Consider the following 27,767-nt stretch of genomic DNA (forward strand, 5'->3'; position numbering starts at 1 on the left):
GTTTACAATGCAGGGAAGTTCATTTTCTCTGTACACCCACGCTTTTTTCACACCAAGATTGTTGTCTAGTTGCAACCATTAAATATAAACTCCTTACACTTTCACATGAAAGTAAAAAATGTGAATGGTTTAAAGAATGTTAGTATCAGAGGAACTGAACCATTTTGATTGGCTTCATTATTTTCACAGTCCATTGGGTGTTTTAGTGAAGCATCAGAGCAGCTGCTCTGAGTCCATGTGTCAAGGGTCCTTTCCCTAGCTGCACTTTAAATAGTGAGATATGATAGAAAATGCTACTAGACGGTACTATCAATCTCAGACCAATTGGCAAGCAAATATGAAAGGTTACTCTCCTGGGAAATTAGCTTCTCTCTCCTTTCATAATTGTCAGACAGAGCTTAAAATTATTCCTGTAATGTAAGCACTCTGTCTGCTGTCTAGTCTGCAAAAAGTATTTTTTTAATATAAAATCCTCTCAGTGATTGCAGTTATTAGCACATAAAATGCAATAAATGTAATCGAATGAGGCTTTTTGTCAGAGTAGAAAAAGTGCGACGCCTGTGGCCGATGAATCATACATTTGCCGCCCACCTCCTCGCTGGACGACCAAGGTTATGTTATGTACTGGTTACATCCTTGTTGGCTTAAGGTGTTATCACTAGTCAATAGTTAGGAGTGCCTGGGATGAAGGGACCTCACGTTTTAGTGTTTGTAGAGCAAGGAGGCAAAAGGAGTGCAACAATTTCCATCGTGAATGTGGAAAGGTCACGGTCAGGAGTCGCTGGCTTCGTGAGAGATTTGTGAGAAACCCTCAGTTAAAACCTTCGGACTTTATCACATGAGCAACACACCACTGTACTGAACAGAACAACTACTTCATCGTCCTTATTGTTTATTATGAAATAATTACCTCTTGAAAGGGCATCTAAACAAAGTAGTTGCTAAGCAACACATACTCGTGGAAGTATTGTTGATTAGTGTTTTCTCAGGTTCTTAATGTGAACTGAGCACTCTAATTATCTGTCTGATAATCTGTCGTATGATGTCCATCCCAGGCTGGCCTGTGCACTTTTCACCTCTCCCACAGCTCATTCTGTGGCACAGTGATAATCACCCGCAGCTAATTAAGGAGCTTACGATATTTCCAGTGAGTTCCCAGCAGTGTGACTTGTGCAGCTGTAGCCAAACACTATTGATCGTGGCTGCTTGTGGTGTTTGTATCTTATTTTTTCCTGCACAGCAGCCCCCCATGGGCATTGAGGGCTGTGATGTCATAAAGATGAAGGCTAGGGTTTATGTGTCTGTGTGTGTGTGTTTGTGTTTTTGAGGGTGTAATTTCTCCAGAATGACTCACTACACTTTTTTTAATTAAGTCATATGTTGTTTGTTTGTTAGCTGTACTGATGATATTTCTCTAATCCACAATCCTCTAATCACTTTCATGCATGGCTGCAGAAGCCAGAGATGTGTCTTTAGTGGTTTCCCATCAATTGCACTTAACATGCATTGGAAAAGAGGAGACATCTCAGGGGGAAAAAAAGAGAGGGGAGGAGTTAGTGAAGGACATGAGAGAAGGAGACAGAGCTAGGTGGAACTGTGCTGCTCTTCGCAGCATCATGCTAATGAGGAGGATTATTATGTCCCCCCCTCAGGCGGTGGAGGCGGACCGAGTGGGTGTGGACGCAAGTGTTTTCACTTTTGACGATGTGATTTGTGTGTAAGGCTGTGTGCACGATAAAAGCAGAGAAGAGAGACCTAACCTTTTCAAATGTTATGTCGCCTTGACATCTTTACTCTGAATCCACTTCATTAGGCACTCATCAGTATTTATGAAAACAGCTTGCTCCTGTAGCCACTGAGTCATAGCAACAAAAGGAGGTTTATAAAGTATGCAGGCTGGGTTCAGAGGCATTAGTGTGTGTGTGTGTGTGTTCAGAGGTCGGAGGCAAATGTGTTCATGGGTTATAGAAACATACGCAGCCACACACACACACACACACACACACACACACACACACACACACACACACACACACACACACACACACACACACACACACACACACACACACACACACACACACACAAACTCATAATCATCTGCGCTCTCTTTTCCTTCCTCTTTATACGCACACACCCTCTCTCCCACCCCCTCTCTTCATCCTCTCAACCCCCTCCTCCTCCCTGCCTCACTCAGCAGCACTCAGTGGTATGCTCCACTCATCTTCACTCCCCTCTCTCTCTCTGTCTCTCTCTCTCTCTCTTTTTCTTTCTCTCCCTCTCTCTCTCCCCCCAATCTCATCCTCAGTAGTCTCCACAGCGGAGCTAGACACTGGTGCATCGTCGGTCCACACACATGCACCCGTGTGTGTTTTGTGGGCGCCGGGCTTTCTCTTGAGAACGCTCACCGTTGGAGTGTGTGCAAGTGCGTGAGCTGATGATCTGCGTGAGAATGTGTGCGTGAGTGTGTCCTGGAGCATATTTTGTATGGAGGAGCATGTGTGTGGAGTGATAGACAGCAGCGTGAGGATGCGTGGTGGGCAGGTGTTGTCGTGGTGATCAGTGGAGTTTTCGGTGTACTATCGTCGTGCAGTCTGCCTCCAGCTCCCATTTGGTTATCTCGTGAGGGTAAAAAGCATCCTGCTGGGATGTCCACCTCGCCTGGTGCAACAGACGGGAGCCAAAGGAACTCTTGTAAGTGACTTTTTCTCCTTCTTCCTCTGCAATTGGGAGTGGTGATCGTGTGTGTGTGTGTGTGTGTGTGTGTGTGTGTGTGTGTGTGTGTGTGTGTGTGTGTGTGCGTGTGTCAGTATGTCAGATGTCTGCGTGGGGTGTTTGAAACCAACCTTTCTTTTGTCCCTTCAAATAGATCAGGACAGAAGAAGGATGTAACAACAAATACATTGTTATTATTGATGAGACAGCAAGTGAAATCAAGAATGCTGTGTGTGTGTGTGTGTGTGTGTGTGTGTGTGCAGCAGAAACATGGTGAGTAGGATTGAAGAGTTTGATTATGTAACACTACAGTTTGTATAAAGGAAGATGATATGTACAGTAGTAAAAAGTAAAAGGGAATCCTGCGCGCTTGTGCGTGCGCGTGTGTGTGCATACTTGTACATGTTTACATAATGTAAAGGAGAACCCGGGGAGGTGTGTAATGTAGGAGTGTGTGTGTGTGGGAGCATGCGTGAGTGTGTTTACATATTCCCTGGAGCGTCTCCAGCTGTGGAACCACTGGAAAGGTGCTGTGCATCGATTGACAACCAGCCAGCTGTATCTTTTCAGAGAGGGGAAGAGATCAGATGACTTGCTGATGTCATTCACGACTGTCAAACACAGTGTTTCACTTCTTTCCTGGAAAGACAGCAGAGCCCGTTAACCATGATCAGGATTTCATTTTCAGTTTCTGTGTTTTCTGTTTAGCTAAATGAATGAATGAAACACTACTGGCTGCATTTGTAAGTGTGGTGATCTACTGTGTGTTTGTATATGTAGCAGTAACTTTGCAGGGCACTGTGTATCAGTATGTGGGACTTGACCCACACACACACACTGACACGCACGCACACACAAAACCAAAGGATTGCTGTACTGTAAGTGGGTGATTGATAAAATGATGTGACTCATTTTGACTCATGTAAGAGCTCAGTGGGAACATACACTCAGAAAATCTCCCTCCCTCTCTCTCTCTCTCTCTCTCTCCCTCCCTCTCTCTCTCTCTCTGTGTCTCTCTGTCTCACACACACACATACTCACACACACATTGACTGCCGTGACTGAGGCACAGATCCTTTTATTGCTTTCATTATTATTACCCCCCTCCCCCTTTCTTCTTCTTGCTTTCACCCCCCTGTTATTTTCTGGATGTTATTTACTGCCCAACCTTGAATATAACTCGCCTGGAAACCTTTTGTGTGTCTGGCTGATGTGTTAATGATAGCACACTGACACACCCACCCACAGTAGGCACCTATTGTGTGTTTATGACAATGGGCTTTTTTTTTACAATTACATTATTGTGTTCAATTATTTGGCAGAGAAATATGCTTATCGTTGTATGACTCCCACATCTCCTTTACATGTTAAGCTCTACTTCTTGGCGGCTTTTTTTTTGTTTTTGTACTTGACCAGTTTGTTCCTTGTCGAGACACATCCATCACATTACTTCCTTACAGAGCAGTGCTTCTAATGGAAATATCAAGTTGCCTCAGGCTACGATTACTGATTTACTAACCATAATGTTACATAATCAAATGCAGCTTCTGCAGAAACAAGTCAATATTCTTGGCTTAACAAGAGCTTTTTAGAAAAGAAAAATGAACATTAGAGTAGCTGATGATTGGAGAAATGAAAAAAAGGAGTCATTTAATCAGGCAGGGACACATTTAAAAAAAAATCATATTCCATTTCATGAGTTGTTAATAGTGGTGTAAATATCAAAGAAACATGTCCAAACATTACCGGATTAGTTCTATCATCATTTATGATAGAAACTCATTAAAACATCAAAGCAAAGGCTCACTTTGCTGATTAAAAATGGCTGCAAATATGATATTGTAATGGCACCGAAGTGAAGCCTATTTATGGACTATTTGTAAGGCAGTCATATTTTTAGATAAGATGACAAGTAGCGGTTTTAAATGTGGTATTATCACAGTGTAATGCTGCTGCAGAGCTCTCTCGCCCTGATAGTTTGTGTCCTCTGTAAAGGAGCAGCAGCAGGCACCTGCCACTGAGATGGATGTGCTGTGTCATCACTTCTCCTGCCAAATGATGGCTTGCCTCACCTCTCCTCTCCTCGTCTACTCTCCCCTCCTGTCCTCCCCTCCTTTTCCTCTGTCCCCACCTTTTTTTTCCGCGCCTGGTTGCTGTACACATCTGCTCTCTCCTCTGCTGGTGCCTCATCTGTTCCTTAATCTCCTCTCTGTATCCCACAGCACTCCTCTTCCCCTCTCTCTCTTCCTCCCCCCTCCTCCTCTCTCTCTCATCCCTCTCTCCTCTGCTCTCCTCCTGTCTGGTTTATCTGGGTTCACATGAAACTTTAATTGCATGTAAATCAAAGCGCTGTGGATGTGATTAGTCTTTTGTGCTGCTTTAATGAGTGGGGTCTGGACTATTGAAATATGGTACAGTAGCTGGCTCGTGCACTGTCTAAAGCCATGGGCAAACTCGACTTTATAAGCTGCCACAAAGAGCCTTTTTTGAAGAAGTAAAGCTTTTCGGGAATAAAATGAAAGCATTTTAGAGTATTTTAGAAAATGTATTGTTCTTGCGTAAAATATTGTATAAATTCAACTCTTAAAGGGTATATATATATATATATCTCAATGGAGCAGCACATGTCACATGTATATAAATGTATGTGTGTGTATATATGTATGTATGTATATATATATATACACATATATGCATATATATATATACACACACACATTTATATACATATGCTGCACCATTGATATATATGGCAATTAGCATTCCATCCTAGTTCTGATATGAAATAGACAAATTAAGAAAAAGAAAAGTTAGTTTAAACACTTACTGTAAGTGACACACTTTCTGCCAAGTGAATCCTGTGTTGACTTTTTATCCTGCATTTTTTTGCATCTGTAGAGCATGCTGTAGAGTGTGTATGTGTGTGTGTGTGTGCTTCTATTGTTTCATCTGTGCATGCACACATTCTCCCGTGCACCTCCATCACTCGTAACCACAGTGCAGTTAGCCTGCTAATTAGAAGATTCAAACATTTCTTGCATAGCATGTGAACACAGGCAGGCAGACACGTCTTCATTTGTCTGTTCATTTTCAAGGAGGGCACGCTCCCTTTGAAGCCACTGAAGACGGTGAATGCTGGGAATGATGGTAGTAATTGTCTTTAAAGATGGATTTTAGTCAAAAGATGAAAGAATCTGTGCTGTCAAAGGACAAAGAGAAAGGCAGACTACAACTTGATTTTTTATAAGGCATAATAATCACAGTGTAGCCTTGACTAACTCCGTATATCTGTGGCCTTAAGTGTCAGTGTTTGAGTTCTATGTGAAAATCTTTGTGTAGCATGCTCCCACTGTTGCATAAATGTCATGTCATGCACATGGTCACCAATATGCATACATAAGCACATAACCAAAATGTTTTCCACGCAGTGTGATGATGCTAATGGCAGAGTCTTACCGGGCATGTCGTGGCTGCGACGCTGTTTTGGTCTGTTCTCCACGCAACTTCAAACTCCACGTGGAGCATTTCAGAAGTGAAGCCTTTTGCCCGTCACACTTTGTGTACTTGATCAAATTGGTAATCTTTCCTTGGTTTATGTGCTTCTACCATGAGTAAATATGTGAATATATATCACATTGTTTCCCTTTTGGCTTATGCACCTATGATAGGGTTACACACACTGACTAGAATGGCTGCTATAAGCTCCGGCATTACAATGTATGCACAGCGCGTCACCTTAGTCCCCGGTGGGATGCAGCAGTAGTCCATCCATCCTTGAAATGTCTGCCATGGTTCAGGAATATACAGTCCTTTGGGATGGATGACACATTATCTCTCACTTTACTTCTCCTACCTTGTTGTCCTTTCCTCTCTTTCTTCCTACCACTTGCTAGCAGGGTCCACCTGGCTTAACAGATGTTGTTGGCAAACCCTAAGCATGTTGTCTCCTGTCTCAACACTCATATTGTTTACTCCACTGTACTACTGCCAGGGTTTCCCAGCAATCTCTATACTAAGATCATCCTTGTTCAATTAGATTAGGGGGGGAACTGTCTCGCAGCGAGGATGCTTTTGGGATTCAGCGTGTTACAAAGAGTGCCACACAGGCGGAGAAAGACAGAGAGGAGACAATGGGAGGAAGGGTGGAGGAGGGGGAGAGTAAGGAGGTGGTTCAGAAGACAGAAGTAAAAGAGCACACAAAAATGAGGAGATGAGACAAACAATGAACGGGGAAAGAAGAAGACAGACCAAAGAGAAGACAGCTGAGGGAGGGGAGAGCAGAGCAGCAGAGGGAGGGGTAAAATGGAGAAGGCAAAGATAACAGGTGGAGGATGAAGGAAAGTGGGTGAGGAGACAGAGAACGAGTGATTTGAGAATAATAGAAAGCGAATATTGGTAAAGAGGAGGAATTAAAATGAATTAGGCAGAAAGCACATTACAGATAATGAAAAAGAATAATAAAAAGACATAGGAGAGTAAGACAGCTCTCCACACTATCTGGGAGTCTGCTAATTGGTGGTGGTGGTGGTGGTGGTGGTGGTAGGAGGGAGGCTGCTCAGAGATCACAGACTGCAGAAATGGATCATTTCTAGCCTCTGCTATCTGGAGGACAGAACATGTCATTCCTTTTTAAAAATGAATGACAATGGAAAATAGGACCTCGCCACATACAATATGTGCCTTCATTATTTGAGCTTGAACATATTGGTTGAGTTGTTGGCTCTCTGCACTTAGTAAGGTTTAAGAGCAGATTAGCACATTTAATGATCTATTTTAATAATGCAGGCACGGCATTTTCAATCAAGTATAACTAGCAGACATGCAGACACCTGTCTGTACACAACAAAGTGATGATTTGATCTTAACACTACATTGTGTAGCTTTTCCACTATAAAATAACAGATTTAAAGTCATTTTAATCAGGATTGACTGATTTAATCAGGTGAATGGTGTCTCTGTCATTCCCACTCTGTACCCTGTATCCAACTTTGTGCTCCGGATATGATCACCCACAAGAAGTACGTAAATGCTCCGTAATTTAAAAAACTGCAAAAAACTGCTGCAAGCTATAGCCGCTGTTAGCTAGTCTGTTAGCTCCGTTTGTTAGCCGGGCTGTCCGGACTATGAGCTCAGAGCGCCAGAGGCTTGTTTATACCGCAGGCATTTTGGAGAGGAGGTTTTCAGGCCCAGGGCATCAGGGAATGCAGATCGGTAGTGACGCAAGAATGGGCACCAGAGCGAGTTGGCAACATAACTGGACTCACAGCACAGTCAGAGCATGGCAGAGGCAAAGAGATCGGGGAGGATGACAGAGTGACTAAGCGCCAGACAAGAATAAATGCAGGACTGACTTGGTGAGAGCTTGGTGAAACAAAAGGCTGAAAGACAGACGCTGAGCTGGGCTGACTGCTGCTGGACTAGTCAGTAATATTAGCTGCTGCTGTGTCTGCTGCTGGTGACCTGGTTGATGTTTGACTGTTTGACAGTTTTTGATCAGAAGTAATGTAATCAGCAAATACACGTGTACAGCTGAACATATTTACCACAGAGGGATTATACTGTGAAACTGGAAGTATTTTTGGATCTTACAGTTTGCTACACCCCTCCTCCAAACAGCTTGTTTTTCAATCATAGCTTAGCAGAAATGAAATTGATGGTTCATGTCTATCATTGTCTGAAATTAAGAGTCTATTGATTTCCATTGTCGATGGGAGTGCTAACGAGAAGTAAATCTGCCGCCAACCGTTGTTTTAAATGCATGTGTGCTGTGCTAGAACGTAAAGCCTAATACCTTACTGGGATTACTGTTGATTGTCCAGCGATCACTGGCAATGCTTCACTTTCATCTATCCATTAATATCACCGTGATGGTGAAACTGTAGAATCTGTGTTACCTGCTATTTTTCAGTATCACAGCTACAAATGAGCTCCCACTTCTCATCATGCTGAGAAATTATATTCCGAGCTGTGCAGCATGACAAAAGAATAAATACTTGGACAGATCCATGAGGGGCATAATGATTGTAATTAAAGGGACAATAGTGACTGGTATGTAATTTCACACACACAGTTGTGGCACTTGTTTTGTTTTAAGGGCGTACCTCGGTTACTTTAGTGGTAAAGTAAGCGTCAGAGGGATGAATCTGAATTTAAATGTGTCAGATGATTTCAAACGCCCCCTCAAATGTGCCTGTGGGATGATGTAGAACTCATTGTTAACATTGCAAAAACACACTCGCACATGCACACACAGACGAACGAGGACCGCCGTGTATTCTCCTGCAGACATCTATCTGTCTATCAAAACACAAAATCTATTTTCTAGTCAAATAGAGGCAGATATCATCTGTGTTTTTGGTCACAGATGGTTTGGAAATTGCATTTTCCATCCTCGTGCGATGCACCTCAGCAGGTGGGTTATCGCTTCTTTTTTTTTCTCTCCTCTCCTCCCACTCCTCTGGGAAATGGAGAAAGAGAGGATCGAGAAATAAGCAGTAGTCTGGTCAGACAGCCAGAGAGTTGCTCTAATTAGGTCCATGGTTGAACAGACAGTGTTTAGAGGCACAGAGGAGTCTGTTATAAAGTTAAGCTCCTGTGAGTTGAATGTTTATGTATTTGTATTTGCAGCCACCTACATACTTTCGCAGGTGTTGTCTGTGTATTATTTGAGTTTTTCTGTGGCCGTCTACGTGCTGAGGTCATCAGCACTCCTGTGTCTTGCTGCTCGGGTTCCTATAGGCTTCTTTCCAAAGCTTTCTTCTGCCTGTACTCTCCCACTGTCCTCCACCCCCCAGCTACCTTATATAAGGGTAAATAACTCAGGTCAGGCAGAGACAGATAAACCCCTCAAGGACCTCTCATTTGAACTGGGGTCATGGAACACACATTTCCCCTCCTCTATCTCCCTGACACACCATTTGTCTCTCTGTCTCTGTGACTCTGTGTACCTTACTCTGCAGAAAGGTGTTGCACACATTTGTGTGTGCACATGTATCTGCATGTTAGGGTACAGATATCAGTGAACTGAGTCTGCTGGTTTTTCTCCAGCGTGTTCAGCAGATTTGTAAGCAGCGTTTGAACGAACAAAAGGAGAGAGCGAGACAGGTTGCCATGGGGGAGGGAAGGATTTCCCGCTGTGTGCCAGGTGACTGTGTGTGGCCCAACTTCAAGTCCAACACAACAAAAACAACAGATGGATCGACAATACAGCATCATCACTGGGCCAGTAATCAAGTGGTTTATCTCAAGGTGTGATGCTATTGTTAAAACCAACAAGAAAACACATCCACTACTTCACACCGGCTGTTAAACATTTAAAATATATAAATCAGTAAGTTAGTATGTGAAGGACACATAATAAATTGAATAGCCACGTCTTTCTTCAATACTGCAAGGTTTTTACCGTGCAAACACAATAGCTTTTTATTTGGAGGTGACAACGTACGCAACATGGCACTACAAGGACATAGGCATATCTATTCAGAACACAGTATTGAACCACATGATCACGATGCAGCAGGGGTACACGTGCAGTACTACTGTATATTAGATCATGCTATAATACAGGGAAGATGAGATGCTATCGAAGAATGGAGTACAGTATGGAGACACATGCCCATGGTGGCGTTGTGTGCATGCATGCTCTTGTGCCGTCTCATCTCTGTACCACTGCTCACATTGGAAAAGCTCAGGCTTTTAAAAATTGATGCCAGGGATAACATGAGGGTAAACTCCGAGTGCAGATAAAAGAGGGTGTAAATGAGGGATGAAGAGAATGTGAGAAATCCACAATGACTGAGAGGAGAAGTGGAGCTTGGCAAAATAAAAAGACGCCGCTGATGGCTTTTGATATCTGTGTCGGGACTAACAAAAACACTTTTGAAAGATTCAGGGGAAGACTTCAGCACAGATGAGAAGAACAAGCTCACTTCTCAACAGTGCGAGAGAGAGCTGATAGTTTTGAGTTTTCAGACAGCGTTAGTACAACGCGTTGTTTAGTTTCAAGTCATTACTATGACACCTTTGTGCAAGGAATGGAAAAGTACAGCATAACAGTTTGTCAGGCTGAACAAGAAATCTTTTGTGCAGGAACATTATTTATATATTTGCGTGTGGGGCCTGCTCGCAGCAGGATGAGCCAAAACCAATTGTTGTGCTAATAAAGCAGGCTAAATGCTGAGGGGATTTGTGATGAAGATGTCAAGTAGTGGAGTTTATTTGCTCTACAAACTGAGGTTGCCATGACAAAATGCTACTGTATGCTTATACAGTAGAAAACATTTAGACAAATTGATTTTGTGACATTTTGAGGCCACTGCGAATGGAAATTGTATTGAAAGCACAGCAGCTGTGCATCTAAATATCTCCTGTGTACAGTAGCATTTTGCCACGGCAGTCTGTTTGTAGAGCAATGAAACTCTCTGTGACCTCTTTATCCCACAAATCCTCAACAGCCTGCTTTATTTAGGCAACATTTGACTCTTCCCGTTGTAAAAATCCTCAGTAGAATTTTAGCTGCATTTAAGTGTCTTGACTGGATGGTGTGATTGAGGTTCTGTGGATATTTCAGCCGTATGGGTAATGTTGTGACCATCCTGTCAGCCTCACCTTGAGGCGATGTGTTGAATTGATATATGGGAGCTGTGCAGGACATTGGAGACACATAAAGTCTTTTCTCGTCTTCCTTGGACCGCCTGGAAAATACCGTAGGTGCATTTTCCTGCTGGAGGTGGCAGTTTGAAAAAGATTAGTATAATCCCATGAAAGGATCACCTGGGTAGCAACAATTTTTATCTTTTCTGGGGCTCCGAAATTATGCAGTGCTTTTGACAGCAGGCTGGATGGATCTTTCCAGTCTTTTCCTTGGCATCTTTCTAAATCCACCTGGGATATTTTCAAGGTAAAACATTTTTCCAGACTCTGGATATTTGAATAATTATGTGCTCATCCTAGCCTCCTCTTTTTATTGCTAACTGTTGTGCTGACTTTTTCTAACCTTCACTGAACTTATATTCAACCATTCAGTATACTTTGCCTTGTCTCATAAATTACACATTTCTACCCACAACACTGGAATGTGTTCAGCTGTTTTGCATCATTTTTTGTAAACTTAAATTTAAAAACTCTTAAAGTGCATGAACTTGCAGGTCAATGATCACACCATGTAAAAAGTAAAATTATGCAGTATGGCTGTAATGATTTAACAGTAAGAGAGAAATAATAACTTAAGGGGATGTGCAGAAACTCTGTTTTCAGATTTTCTGAACTACAAGTATGTAATGAAGTTATCAAGGTCGTGGACTAAACACTTAAACACACACACTCAAAAAACATCTCAGTCTCTTCCTCTCTCCCACTGTCTCTCCACAGGATAACCGACTCTTTGGAACATGAAGGAATCACATTTGCAGATTCATGCAATAGTTCCATTATTCCACTTGACTGACTCTTAACCTAAATCTATAGACACACACTGTAACTGCTGCCTGTAGCTGGAAGCTTCTCGATTGTTGTTGAGCCACGTGAGTAGAAAATGAGGTTACTAAATGAAGGCAAAGGTTAGAGATGATGAAAGAGAGAAAATCAGACATGAAGAGCATCTACAAGAAGACGGCAAGCCTGAGGGATAATAATACAAAAAGGAAGAAGGAAAGTATATAATGTTGCTTTTAGTGGACAGATTGATGAGGATTTTTAATTAAAATGATAAAACAAAGCTGTGTCTTGTTCCTTCAAAACTTAACAAAGACACCGTCTCTTTGAGACTCTTTTAAGATTTAGATTTAAAAATTTATATATGATAGATATATATAATATATATATATATATATATATATATATATATAAATAATAACATATTTCAGAAATTAATATTTAATATGTTCACAGATGGTTAACAGCTCACGGGAATATAATTCTTCATAGGTCGCGGGCCAAAATCTCTGCAACTGACTTTATAAGTTGCAGATAGTTATTTTAGCAGTAACCATGGGTTTAACATACATGTAACCTCACTGAAATGCGGGATGCATTTGTGGTTTATTGACTTATTGTTGGTTTTGTAAAAGTTTTAAAATATGGAAATCTATTTTTAAAAAATCCACATGCTGCAACTCAAACTATGAATAAACAAACACCAAAAAGCAACATACTGTAGCTACAGATTGCAGCGTTAATTCCCAGCCATCCTCAAAGACCTTTTGACTCGTTCCAGGTGATCGCAGAAAAATACATTTGTTGCCAACCAACCTACCTGATTCAATTAACTTTAAATAATAAAACAACCATATTGCACATATGTCCGAACACCTGCTAGAGTTTTTTTTAGTTTGGTTCAGCCAGACAGGATGCATGTAAACTAATCAATCATTTATCAGCCTTGCTAAATGAAAAGACCGCATACAGTAGTCGTACTCACCCGTTCGACATGAGTCCTGATGAAAGATTGATCGATAGGAACATACGTGTGGGACTTCTGTGCACGGTGTGGTTACTCTGTATAGAAACACATGTTCTTAGCTGAGATGATGGGATATTCATGCACAAGGAGACTCAAAAGTCTTCTTCTTTGGTAATGCTTGATGGATGAATACCAATCCTGCACCCCCACCACTTCGATCCAGTTGTATTAGCATTTGCGAAATACATTTTTCTGTTTTTGTCATTCCACAATGTGCATACGCTTCCTTTAACCTATGCTCTGGTTTTTGCTGCCTTTGCTATGCTTGTATGAACTTGCAGCACTCCACTGTCTCTCACTTGGTTGATTGAGCTTAAAGTGATGAGCAATGGCACCAAACCTGATCTTCAATAATTTGTCATTTGGTGACAACCGCAGAGCACCTTATTATTATTCATCACATGCATATGCACAGCTGAATTCTCTGGTCTACTTGTGTCAGAGCTTCTACAGTGTTGGAGGTTCCAGTTTGGCGTCACAGAGTCAGATGGATGCCATCGCACAGCTCTGTCTTCTGCATCTCTCTCATCTCTCTTCACTTCCCTCTGCTTAGTGAAATAAAGAAATAAAGATAGGAGTGAACGGGTCATTCTTTAGAGGCGTCTTCACCGAGAGCATGCAGTGGGTTCTGCTGATGTAAGGCTTGATTTGTTGTGGTGTAGGGAGAAAAGAGGAGATTCCTGCATAATGCATCAAAGCCTGCGTGAGAAATGTTATTCCTGAAGATAAACATGGGTGCATGCATGTCATTTGGAAATACCAAGTTCACAAACCCTTGACATGTTTTTCAAGTCTTCTAGCTGACCATTTTACCCGAGCCACAGTAATATTTTATTGTGAAGAGCTTCCGCCTGTCCAAGACTGCCCAGCTGCTTGAGTTAGATTGCACAAAACACCCGAGGGCATGTGAGCACTCTGCTTTCCCTTTTCTGTTCTGGTTTTGTTGTGTCTTCACTGCGGGGCCTTGTAGAGATTTTCGCTGCCTCCTTGTTGTGAGGATCAGATTGGCTGGGGTTTCCTAATTTAGAAGCCAGCACACAGTCATTAACACGCTACTCGCCGTTAAACAAGACATCACCCTTATCGGTGCAAGTAAAGCTCCCTTCAAGGCAGGCAATTAACCTGTTAGAGAGGTATGCCTCTCATGCTCACTTTTTCTTCTTCTCCTCCCCCCTTTCACCTCTATGTTTAGCACCTATTACCAGTGCAGAGGTTTTGGTGATGTAAGCTTTTTTAATTGTCTCCTGGGAAGCAGAGTCATTTTTAATCTGTTTCCAGCAGTACAGACATGACATAATTCTACTGTATGTGCATATGATTAAAGCCCTCTGCCAAGGTAATAAACTGTGTCAAGCTGCACCATAGTTTGATTCCTCGTTGTCAGGCTCTTAAGCCCCATTGGTTGAACGCTGATTTATTTGGCAGCCCAAGGATTCTCCTTCTCCCATATTTATCTCTGAGTACAGGAAAGAGTATGGGAAATTTAATTTTTCATTATTCATTAAGACACATTTAATCCCCGTTTGAAAGGATGGGTTTAGCTGCATTTGAATGGCAAATGAAGCAGGGACTGGAACTGCAAAATTTTGATTAGCCCAAGAATTCAATTTCCACACATTAGGTAACATCATTTATCACCCATGCCTCAAACATTAGTTGCAGTGGGTGCTCAATTTAAAGTGCATGGTTCAGTATCCTTGTAGGAATCACAGAGTGAAGCCGGATACAGTTGGCTAAGGCGGCGCCTGTGAACACGAAGAAGGTTCACGTTATGGAATAATTATCCTATCTTTATTCAAGAGCATAGATTTTCAGTTTGAGAGCATGATTTCTGCTTCTCCTGCTCAGATATATCCCAGCGACTCTTTTGAATACAAAGCCGTAAGTAAGTTATATTTAAGCTATTTGATTGCTTCGACTAATGCAAACAAGAGCTAGACTTTACGACAAACTACAAATAACCAAGACATTGTGTTGGCAAATGAGAGCGACGTTTTTTTGAGGAGATTGCATAAGGTGGGCAGTTTGACAGGCTTGTGAAGAGCTGACCTCGGAGAACATGTACACCTCCCCTTTATTCCTCCGTCTTCTTGATGGATGGACCCTCCGCTTGACGGCGTAGTCAGGTGCTGTCAGATAAAACAACCTACCTCCATCTCTCCTGTCTGTCTTTGTCACCAGTTATCAAGACACAAGTTCAAGGCCACAGAACCGTATCAGACATGAGTGTTAAGTTGGATCATTTTCAAGTGACTCTGCAAACTTCATAATTTCAACCAATATGCCATCAAAAAATAAGCATGCCACACATTTAATGTGTCACTTTAATAGTCATGTCACTCCAATGCAGACATAATGGATGTTGGTAGCCTGATTTCCTACTGAACCTCCACCGAAACAGCTACACAATAAGTTGGATTGATTGTAGCCACTAACTGTTCAGTCTTTGTCGAGCACAATATATACAAGCTTTTTTCCTAATCTAAATTTCCTGCATGGTATTATTTTTCATTGATATAACCAGCGAAAGCATTGTGCGTATATGTTCCATATTTTTATCTCCTCTCTACTGACCTTTCTAACCATCTGGCCCCTGCTGGTGTAAACTGTGTTTTCTCCCTGCCAGCCTGTCCACACTAACATACACTATATATACTTTACGCTTGAATATACACATTTCAAAAGGGCCAGATGCCTCGCAGCAATGGAACAAAACAAACAGGCAGACATGGCCACTCATCCCAGAGCTGAGATGTACAAGAGCAGCCACTCGCTGTGTGCCCCTGCAGCAACAAGACTCAGTAAAAAGACGGTCGAATGTGACTTTAAGTTTTGGTTTAAAAAGAATAAATAATAATGAATGAGATTCAGGATGCACTTATCATCATTATCATCATATTGTGTAACTGAACTTTGGGCGTATTTGCATTTGTTAAGATGTTTGCAAAATTAAAACCAACAGATTTAACTTTTAACATAATCATTTAAATAATCAATCAGATAGATATAGATAGATAAAAATAGCCATAGATAGATAGATAGATAGATAGATATAGATTTAGAATTTAGAATTAGACCTGCAAATAGTGATTAAAAAAAACTATATACAATTAAGTGAGGCAAGCAGCAATATCAAATGTTTGGTAGAAATGAATACAGGTATGTTTCAGGAGGAAAATTTGGTTTCTTTGACCTAAGTTGCTGTGGTCATTCAAGACTTTCTAACCTAAGCTGTATTAATTTCTACCAGACGGTTGATATTGCTGCTGCTTCGATTACCTTCCAGTCAAAATGCTCTGTTAGTCTCCTGGCTTTTATCAAACCTGGCTTTAAGCTCTTTAGATCTGGGCTGAGGCTGCATTTAAATCCCCTGCAGTGCATTCACTGTAAAATTGCCAGACTCTCCCCAGTGTTCAAGCATCAGCAACATTAGAGCCCGGAGAGGCCAGGGCAATATAGACTACCACACGTTTTCATCACTGGGCTGATAAATGAGGACTTTGATACAGCGGTGAGTGTAAAGTTATTCACCAGCAGCCATTGATTTCACTTTGCTCATTACAATCACAAAGTTTTTAGGACATCTTTAGAAGAGTGGCATGTTCACTCTCCTCCAAACACACACTTACAGTCGTGACCTTCACCCCCCTCTCTCATAGAACTGATACATTCACAATCCCGCTGTACAGCCTTCCTACTGTGAATGGTTGGGCTGCTAGCTGACACCTCTGATTTGCAACAAGGCATAGTCGTGACCCATCCTCTATCTATTCCTGTGTGTGTGTGTTCATGTGTTTCTGCACACATTTCAGTCTGTCTGTTTTCAGTCTTTCTCAGTCTTTCCTACTTCTTTCCTAACTATTTGTTTATTTCTGTAGTTAATTGACAGTAAAGCAGATAAATAACAGTGGCAGCTTGGCTCATTACATTTCATACAGGGCTCTCTGAAGCTGTACACTATCTTGTAACATAATAATTCCTCATTTGTAATGAAAAACGTTCCACCCTCGGGTGGTGTTCAGGCTGTGAATGACTTAGCAGGGAGAGGCCCTCCCACTGAGCTTTGCCTTACATGTTGGTGAGCAGTTGCCTGGTTACATGTGTAGTTAGCAAAACTGGTTAAATGTGCGTTTTCACTCCCACTCAAATTAGACGATGGCGACTAAAAAAAAGCTTGATGTGTGCAGTCATGAATCAGGTGCATCAGAAGGAGCTCCTGACCCCCCTCATCTTCATCTTCAAAACACAGCTTCCAGCACAAAGAGTGTGACTAGACATCTCCACTCAAGACATGATTCCAGACTGATCCATGACTCAATAATATTTTAGAATTAGCAGAAATAATCTCACTGCAGTATTGTTACTGTGTTCATCTCCTACCAGTTAGCCCCCTCATTAGATCTCCATCATTGACTGCCGTATCACTGCAAACACTCATTTGATTACAAACCAGAGCAAACTAGTTTCTGCACACTCGCCAGCTGTGAATGCTTGGCAGCGATTTTCTGCACAGCACAACACTGCCTCATTAGTAGGCATAAATTTACTGGAAATGTTTGAAATGTTTGTCCTGGACAATGTGTGTTTCAGCACGGGGAAGGAGACAGGGTATAAATAAGAAAAAAAGGTGCACTGTAAGTTGTAGAGACCTATACGAGATCTTTCATTTTGTGTTTTGTGGTTTCATTTTTGATAACACTCATAACTGACTGACTGACATGCACTCACTAGAAGAGATCAGGGTAACTTTTTATTTATATTTGATTTTTATATTCTCTCACTACAGAATCTGAAGGTGAATGTGTGTTTTTATGACAAAGCCACAAAGAAATCAATGCTCTCTGCTGATGTGAGGTCAAGGAAAAAACTGAAGGGAACACAAACTGTTCTGGTAAACTCTGTTCACCACCCACACTGCATGTGGTAGCCACACAGCGTTGCCTCCTCTGTAACACAGCCCACTGCTGCATCAAACACGACTATTTTAAAAGCAACAGTAAAATGTACAGGTGCCACACACCTCACATCCATATTCCACCGACCTCTCACGGCCTTGGCTCGTTTAATTCACACGTGGTTTCTGAATTTTACAAGAAAGTTCACACAAGTTTCTTATAAAATTGTTTCCATGTAAAAATTAGAACAAAGTAACGCCAGCAGCTAGTGTGGAACTTTTTTTTTTTTTTACAATATTGCAGAAAGACAGATTTTGTTCTTGAAAACATCACCACATTCAACAAAGAGTACAATAATTCTAGTCACGGTTTCAATCTTGGATCCCCAAGGCAAGAGCTCATAAGTAAACAAACTTATACTATAAAGCATAACAATAACACTGGCTGTCGGAGGCTTAATATCAGATTTAAAATGTGCCAGTGATGTAAAAAAGCTAATAATACTGTAGCTTGATGATTTTGTCTCTCTTGAGTCAAACAAAAATGGCACAAAAGGGTCAAACACGCCCTTCCAGCCTTGCAGGCGTTCCCGAGCGATTGTGTGAGTGCACAAGCTCCCCAGCTGATGTTTTGCAGCCTGAAAAAGACGTGGACAGAAATCTGACAGAGCCAGACACTGCTGCGGTTCAACAGACGGAGCGAAAGCGAAAACAGACAGGTGTTATCGATGGGAAAGAAGATAGGCACCATGTGGGGGAAGTTTGAGCTGTGAACATGCACTATGTGGTGTGTGTGTGTGTGTGTGTCAGTGAGCCACAGAGCGTGAAGATGATCGGTTTGAAGGTGAAGTCACTGCGAGGCCAGCAGAGTGACTATCAAGCAGCCAATAAAAGCAATTAGTACTCATGTATATAAATGGCTGGGTGACTTGTGTGTAATGTACTTCATCACCTGTGCATGCTTAATCACGTCTCATTTGCACACACACCCACAAGGTTTATCCAGTACACAGTTTCTGTATCATGCACATTTTGTCACTTGACATGCAAGTAATATTGACAGGCGTGTGACAAAGGAAGAAGCCATTGTGTGTGTTATTTACAGCACGGGGGCTGCCTTTGGCAGAAACCTGAGCACTTGAGAGATATAGCGAGGCGGACAGAATCTAAAAATACCACGGCTGAGTGAGCAGGGGCTTCAGAGGAAGCAGAAGAAGAAGAAGAAGAAGCGGTGGCTGTCTCCACTGTCAAGCCTACCTCTTGGTCTTCAGGGCTGCTTGCTGCTGTCTCCAAATGAAATATTAGGCCTTTATAAGCAAACGGAAACAAATCCATCTGAGACCAGACAGCTCATTTAAAGTGACGAGCAAGACAAGAGAGTTTTACATCAGATATTGGAACGTTTGATGTGTTTGGTGATGTAAAGTGTATGAAACAGCTATAATGAGATTGTGGATGTGTTGTTTGGGCGATAATCAGAGTAGGGAATAAAAGCTCATTTGAGCTCATGAGGCTATTAAAGTTTTTGTTGACAAATTAAAAAATCATTAAAATACTGAGCAGGTTTTAAATGCATGCAGTGACTCAGGGTGGATTCATGGCAGCACAGACCTTGACATCACATAAGCCTTTCACTGTTTCATGTTTTGTGACCTCCTCAGCCTCGACTTCAGGGTCACGCCCCGTGGCCATGTCCCTGTCCTCTTGTCACTTCCTTCTACCAAGAATGACACGCGGTTGAAACACATGCATACCCCCCCTACGCATCCTGCCTCTCACCACCCATCCCACTTCCCGTCTCTAAATGCCCCACATAAACAAACTGCCCCAGAGGACCATTTACATGTCTATCTGCACACAAACACTGGCTCTAGTCTCAGGCCTGTGCCTGGTCTTTAAAGACAAACTGGCCACCAAGCCCACTGACGCTTTCATCCCTCCGCCCAGCTGTCCATTCATGTGTCCACAGAGGCTTCAAACATAACCTTTCCTCTCCATTGGCACAGCCTATGGTGGCACCTGATATGTGAAGTACACTACAAAGTGTAAATGACTGTGGACCAGGCAGCGGTGACTTGAATTGGCTGTTGATGACTCATAAAAAGATATATTTCCATTTGAATGGGGAGCTGATAGTGTTACTTGTTATTTATGGTCAATGAAATGGGGCCTGCCTGTGCTCTGAATCAATATGCTTTATACCTAAGGAATCTAACTCAACCAAACTCTGAAAGGGCTCTAATTAAGATGCTTAAAAAAGACGTGTAGAACGTCCTCGAAGAAATAAAATGAGTTCCTGTTTCAAGTGAGCCCAAATTAGCATTGCCTGTACAAAAGAGATGTGGTGACCAAGCCTGTATAATAAACACTTAACTGGAAGATCTGCGTTTTTGCTCTGTGAGCCAAGCTGTGGGAAAATGACAGCATTTAGTCAAATCTAAAGCTTGAGTTGTATCCTGAAGATTTGAATTGCCCTTTATGGCGTGCTTCCTCTCTGCTTTTCAGCTGCAATTCTGCGCTCCTTCTCTCGCTGTACAATAGCTGCAAATAAAAGGGCGAGGCTAGGTTTGATATATGCACTTCTATATACGGACGCGCATTTACATGCCACATAAAAGTACATTCACAGTTCTGTTTTGGTCGCAGACACAAACTTGCACACTTTGCAAATAGAGTACAGACTGCATGTTTATGAGAGTGAGTAAATAGCAAAGTTAATCAGCAGGTACATGCTTTTTTTATTATGTCTGAATATGGAATGGGTATATTTAAAGATGCACACACGTGCATGATGAACCACACAATCATGTAGGCAAGCTAACGCTATCACACACACACACACACACACACACACACACACACACACTCACCCACACACACACACACATACCAGCCTTGTTTCCTGTGGGTTCTGCTTCCTGCATTTGTTCAGAACATACCAGATGTGTTTTTTTTCTACCGCTGAAAACGATATGATATGAGCATAATTACATTAAAAGTCTCGATTCATATTGATCCGTCTGCACAAATAGCCGTCTGAGCAAGCAGAACGGGACTATTTAATGCAATTTATTTATTTCCCCTGAGTTTTGGGTCACACGGTGGAGAGGTGAGAAGCAGAGCAGACATCACTTTGTGAGTACGCGGTGTGTATTGTTGCCTGCTGTGTGTCCGAACAACAGCAACAGCCTGAGAGGGGACATTATTACTTTTTTTTCCTGGCCTGCATGATGATTGCGGGAAATGACGCACCAAGTAACACAGCAAGTACAAACTCAGGTAGTACACCATCATTTTTCAGTTCATGTGTTTCTTGTAGAAGTTTTTCATTTGGAAATTCTTTGGTAAAGGCTCTGTGTTCATCTCAGAAAAGGTGCTTCAGCTTTAGATTGTAGCAGCTCATTCTGAGAATCAAGAAACATTTGACTTTGTAATTGAATAAAATTATGTCATGTTATTGGAAATCATCTGCTGTGACTAAGATAATGCAATTGCCTCAGCTCCTATGAATCATCTCCACATGTGTATGTCTGCGTGAGTGTGTAGTCACTGTTGTTCATATGAATCATGTCGCACAAGCGTGCAATAGTATGTTTTGTGAGGCTGCGTGAGTGTTTGAATGTGCATTTACATTAATCTGACAGTGTCTGTGCAACTGTTTAAACAGAAAATGCAACACAGCCTGCAAGGATGGAATTTGTTGGATTTAATGACTTGCATCTCACACTAAAGTCATCAGCACAAACTTAATCCTGTGGGCTAAATATGAGCGAGAGCTAAAAATAGACCCCGTAGATACATGCGTAGCAGGATATGGTTATCTGGTGATGATAATGAAGAAAAGACCAAGAGAAGGAAGTGGGAGGAAGGAGAGATTAGAAAGACGTTGCATAAGAAGAGAAATTCATACGACAGGTGGTTTTATGTTCTCAAAGAGCCTGAAAAGAAAAAAAATCCTCCATAAACAGAAAATCATCTGAGAGTTTGAAGTGAGTACTGACATAAATCATCCCAATCTATGTTTAATGTTTTGCTTTGGTTAAAAAGGCATTTGGAATTAATAATTCTGCTCAAATGGTTTAGGTCATGGCTAAAAGACAAGCGTTTCTGCATTGGAATTGCTGATACAAGGTCAAATGTTGTTCATTGTGAGGTGCCTCAGGGCTCAGTGCTAGGTCCAGTTCTGTTTTCCATTTACATGTCTTTGTAAAATTCAATTTTTATGCAGATGACACCCAGCTCTATCTAAGCCAGCAGATCACTTTTAGAATACTGCTAACCTTCTTATCTGCCTTCAGGGGATCCACAAGTTGATGTCAAGTTTTCTGAAGCTTAATGCTGACTTATTAGTCATAGGTCAAGATTATGAAAACACTTCTTTTATTGCTCTGTCCCTTTCCATAAATCAACACTGCAGAAACCTTGGTGTCATTTTTTATCAAAATCTCAGTTTAGATAAAGGTGTTAATTCAATGATTCAATTCTGCTTTCATCACTTCAGAAACATTTTAAGGCTCAGATCATGTCTATCTGCAAAAAAATTGGAAATTGTCAATCATGTATTCATAACCAGTCAGCTAGATTACTGTAATTCGTTGCTCTCTGGGGTCAGTAAAATAAACCCTCCGTCGTCTCCAGCTCATCCAAAACTTTGCTGCCAGTATTTTGATTCAAACAAAGAAACATGAACACTTCGCACAGATTCTGTCTTACTCACAGGGTGATTTTAAGTTGATTACTTAGAAAGCCCTGAGAGGCCTCACCCCAATGTATTTAGCTGAACTTATAGTGCCCAATGTCCCCTCTCAGTCAGTGAGATCCTCAGGTGCATTGCTCCTGTTGTTCCTCGGTTCAGATTGATCAACTTTTAAATTGATTTTAAAAACACACTTTTATAAAAGGGCCTTTAGTTAAATGTTTTATGTTCTATGTCACATTTTATTGATTTATTGCTTTTAACTTGTTGTTGTTGTGGTTTGTTTTATTGTGTTCTACCAAAACTGTTTGACTGTATAGACTTCATTTAAAGAAAAGATTTTCACATGCACTCCATAGATACATAGATGGTCTAAATAAATAGACAGCTCAGGCTAATAATGGATAGTGAATATGATTAGAGACAGAGAAATAAAAAAGACATGATCTAGCTCTATCATTAATGCTGTCTGTCCGCAAACCCTAATTATAACTAAAAGCACTGCCCTCTTTCTCCCTCGCTCCTCTCTATCTAACCCCACACAATGCTTGACAATCTGAACAAAGCTTCCCTGAGGCCCCTAATCTAATAGAGCAGTCTCTACAAGACATCCACACACACACACATACCAGCCAGCAGAGAGGGTAGGATGGAGTCAGGAGGGAAAAATGAGGGAGTGATGAAGAAAAAAGAGGGGTAGTCAGAGAAAGGAGATAAATTGGACACTGAGTGAGGAATGACACGGAAAGAGAGAGAAAGCTTTTCTTTTCCAAGTCTCCAAGGGCTCTTGGTGTGATGTTTATCATGAGGGAACTCTGGTGGGACCTCATTGTTCCCTTCTTTGTGTGTGTGTGTGTATGTCTCCATCTGCTGCAAACCCCTTTAGGGTCCAGCCTATTTTATCAGGATTCTGGTCTGCATTAGGGTGCCCCAGCTCTGATCCTGCAGTAGAGTTAACACTCCTGAAGCAGTGTATTGATTTTGGGCGTGCTGGTGAACATGGAGGAAAGGCAGAGAATGGTGCAGAGCTGTGTAAGACAGGCTGTATAATATGACCTGGGATGTAAACACAAACAGGACCAAACACTAGACGACCACTAACCTCTGTGCAGCCAGATTCTTACAGCAAAGGTAAAGCTTCAGTGGTAACAACAATAAGAACCACCAGATTTTAGTTAGGCTCTCACCAGTGGAGGATATAATCGCAGAAAATATAAAGAGAAGTTAAAGAAGGTCCATTTTAAATCATTAATTTTTTAGTTCAGCTGCAGAGCCGGTTGTAATTGACACATACACACACATTGGTTCAGCTCAGACCTCCTACATGGCTGCCAGTATTTTTGCCGATAACTGCCATCACTTTTGGCTGATAACCTAGCTCAGTTGCTCAAGTATAAAGTTTAAATTGTCTGTTTTCTATGCTCTATTTGCTAATAGACTAATAAAGACCCGTGTTACAAAAGCCAGACATTTAAGTAATTCTTTACAGACTTACAAAAAGCTTTGAACAGCGGGGGAGAGTATGCAATGTACTTGATCCACATGTTGAGGTCAGTTGATGTCAAATAGAGAAAGAACAGACTTAAATTTTAATTGGGAAGAGTTTTTTTTTTAACCATCATTTCCTGAATTGGATATAATTTGTCCATTTTAAACCAGGATCAAAGATATGGGACACATCAGATATTTTATATGTTGCGGCCTGGTTCTTGCCACAGTGTCAGCAAGACGTCTTATATAATGCTGCCATCTATCAAAGAGAACTAAAGAGACAGCCTGTCAGACACTCCAAGCTGCAGCCCTGCCCACACACACACACACACACACACACACACACACACAGAGACACACACACACACACACACACACACACACACTGAGGGTTTCTCTATCCGCAGGGCCATGCTTTCTATCACCCCGTCTCTTCAATATGCTCCTCCCTCTCCCAGACATCTTAAACTGCCAGGACAGGGCCAAATGATCTGTTCAGACCAATCAGAGTCTTCTTTTCATAAGGGATGATGTAGGAGGAGAAATGCAAAGGCTTTTTAATGATGCAAAGCCAAACATTCAGTACCTAACAGACCCCTAATGGATGTCAGACTCAGTGGCTAAATAATAACTGAAGGGCCTCTTTCGATTCAAGAATACAACAAACATAGCAGACAGCAGTGATGAACGTCCTCTTTACTGCCACAGCGTGACTGAGGATACAGACAGCGGGAGATGAGTCTTGGTTTATTGAAGTGGGTGTGCAGCAGAGGGGGGTTGCATGCACAAGACTTCAGTGAGTGGGATTCCTCCTGTACAACACACGGGAGACAGAGTATTAAATTACAGAGGGTGGGTTGAGTCGCAGAATACGTAAATGCTGCAGAGCATCGAGCTTAACGTCGCTCTGCTTCGGTAAAGATGGTCTCCAACCTGATTTCTATCTGCCGTAGCGCTCATTCATTTTAGATTTGGAAGAGTTTTGCACAGAGAAATGTGTATAGAGGTAACGTTCATTTGTGTTTGAAAAATAGGGGATGTTTTCTTCTTCTTGTATGACATTTAGTGGACAGCAGCTGGACCATGAGCCAAGTAAAAATGGATTAGATTGTTCAGGTTTCCCTGCATCAGACCTCTCGAGATTCAGAATCTTAAGTTTGCTCAGTTTTGGTGGAGGTTTGCGCTCTTCAAATGCTCTCTAGTCATCCATGTTTTTGTCTCATGTGCAGCAACCAATGAACGACCAACTTTTAAAAGCTTTCTTCTTTTTCTTTCCTAGTGGAGCTAGATGCCGAGCATGCACAGAGAGTCCCCGGGGCAGAACAAGGAGGAGTCCCACCCGCCCAGGTCAAGCTGAAAGAGAGGCAGAAGTTCTTTGAGGAGGCATTTCAGCAAGACATGGAGCAGTACCTGTCTACCGGCTACCTGCAGATCGCCGAGAGGAGAGGTGAGAAGCAAGGAGCGCTGAGGTCAGGCGTTCGTCACAGATCGTAGCCGTGCTCTTTGATGATATTTCACAGCTTGACATGTAGCATTTCATGGTGTCTGAGGCCCGCAAAAGGAGAAAGGAAAATGTTGAGGTTTTGGTTGTGGTGTGTGTAACTCATTGGAGGGTGAACCCAAAGCCACCCGGCATTCAAATGAATTAATTCCAGCGTTCTGATACCGTCAGCCGAAACCCTCCACACTTCAAGTGAATATCACAAGATTGAGCCATAATAGCTTTCTGCGGCGAGGCTCCATACTCTGAGTGCCTGTCGCTAAACACACAAGTAGAGCCATTACTTTGAAAAATGCCACTGTGCCATATAAATGTAGTCTTCCACTGGGATTGTAATAGAATCCTACTGCAGTTTACCCCATGTATTACTGCCAAAAGCCTGTGCTAAAATACCCAAAGGATGTGCTGAAACCAGGGACTGCATGAGATATGTAGCCTGCACTGAAAGATGTATTGGACTCTGCTGGTGCAGAGTTTGTGATGTGATTTTTCTTCTTCTGCTCATCTGTCCTGCCTCCTTAATCCTCTGGAAATGGCTTATTAAAGAGGATTGTGGAGCAGTTTGGAAGGAAGAGAGATGGAGCGAAAAAGGAAACTGGCTTCTGCTTTCACTGTCAATCAAAACAGTGTTTTTATTATCGTTGTTTTTTTTATCAGTGCTCTCTTTTTATAATGGACCTCCATGACAACAACAACCACCAAGTGCAGAATGAAATATTCAGAGCTCATTATCTAAAGATTATTCAGAACCTTGTGTATCCTACATTCATTCAGGATGAGAAAAAAATGTTTACATTTAATGATTCACAGTACAAAGGCAAGCATGTGGGCAGCGCGACATAAATTCACAACCACTGAATTAGAATCGACCGGCCATAATTGCTATAAAAATACTTGTAATCAGCTGCTGAGGAGGCTCACATCATAATCCTGGTGAAACACATCTGAGAGTTAAGGCTATGGTGTGAGAGTTGAGGCAAATAAAGCACACGATGGCTCATTATTCTTCACGCAGCTACAAATCCCCTCAGCAGGGCGGCGCCACTGAGGAGCGAGGATACAGCTGGAGATGCTGAAGAGGAGACAGACGCAGAGAATAAACTGAAAGGAGTTAGTGAAGAATAAGAGAGGAAAAGGCTGCGGATGTCATAAGCCACTGAGCCATCAAAAGCCAGTCTCAAGAGTCTTATACACACACACACACACACACACACACACACACACACACACACACACACACACACTTTGCAATCTCACCGCAGGCAGAAACAGTCCATCCCAGCAGGGAAACCTTTTAGGCAAGGTCACAGCAGAGCTAAAAGAAGAACATGTTAGAGGCAGTCACATGGAAATGATGCTCTCAATGCAGTACTTTCTGGACCAAGACTTCCACTACAGCCAAAGTGTTGGTTCAAGTGTATGTGTGTGTGTGTGTGTGTTTGTGTTTGTTTATTTTTGTTCATGTGTGGGAAAGACAGCTCCATTTGGGGATGTAAACTAAATAAACATCCTCCGTAGCATGTTTTATGAGGATGAATGGCTGCTATGTGGCGGTGATTGCATAGCTGACAGGCCAGATGTGGAAATGCACGTGAAGAGAGAGGCGACACACTGAGAATTCATTAGCGAGCATTTAGACCCCGAGTTCCTCCAGACGTGTCACAGAAAACACAACCGCTGTCTGCACAGAGAGACAGCGAGAAGAGAAAACTGTTTATACCTGTGGATTGGTGAATAAAATGTGTCAAGTACATACATGAAGATGAACTGCCAAAGTTAATCGATATGAAAGTGACACACATGTGTGTGATCTTTTGTGTGTGTGTGTGTGTGTGTTTTGCTATTTAAAGGACTGGGAGACTTTTGAGCCGGTCTCCACATGAAATAACATCCCCCTTCTTTCTCTTTCTCTCTTCACTCTTCTGCTCTTCCTCCCCTGTGCTGCCCTCTTCTGCTCACCTCATTTCCCTGAGGTACGGTAGTCAACGGCATCTTCTCTCACTGCTCTTCG

The 27,767-nt window shown here is 42.0% G+C and overlaps 1 protein-coding gene across 3 annotated transcripts in view; it reads left to right on the forward strand.

The window, feature by feature from the left end:
- Window positions 1–2,173: 2,173 nt before the first annotated feature.
- The window catches only part of dtnbp1b (dystrobrevin binding protein 1b), a 29,977-nt gene continuing 4,383 nt past the window's right edge, over window positions 2,174–27,767 (forward strand). For 2 of the 3 annotated variants that reach the window (XM_010734994.3, XM_019268406.2), the window contains exons 1-2: window positions 20,986–21,347; window positions 25,535–25,702. In XM_010734994.3, the coding sequence (XP_010733296.1) occupies window positions 21,296–21,347; window positions 25,535–25,702 (220 nt within the window). In that variant the 5' untranslated portion in view covers window positions 20,986–21,295. Of the gene's footprint in view, window positions 2,695–20,985; window positions 21,348–25,534; window positions 25,703–27,767 lie in introns of those variants that run through there. The other variant, XM_010734995.3, reaches the window with a different exon arrangement.

The sequence above is a fragment of the Larimichthys crocea genome, chromosome XIII (assembly GCF_000972845.2).
Source record: "Larimichthys crocea isolate SSNF chromosome XIII, L_crocea_2.0, whole genome shotgun sequence".
Taxonomy (NCBI): Eukaryota; Metazoa; Chordata; class Actinopteri; family Sciaenidae; genus Larimichthys; species Larimichthys crocea.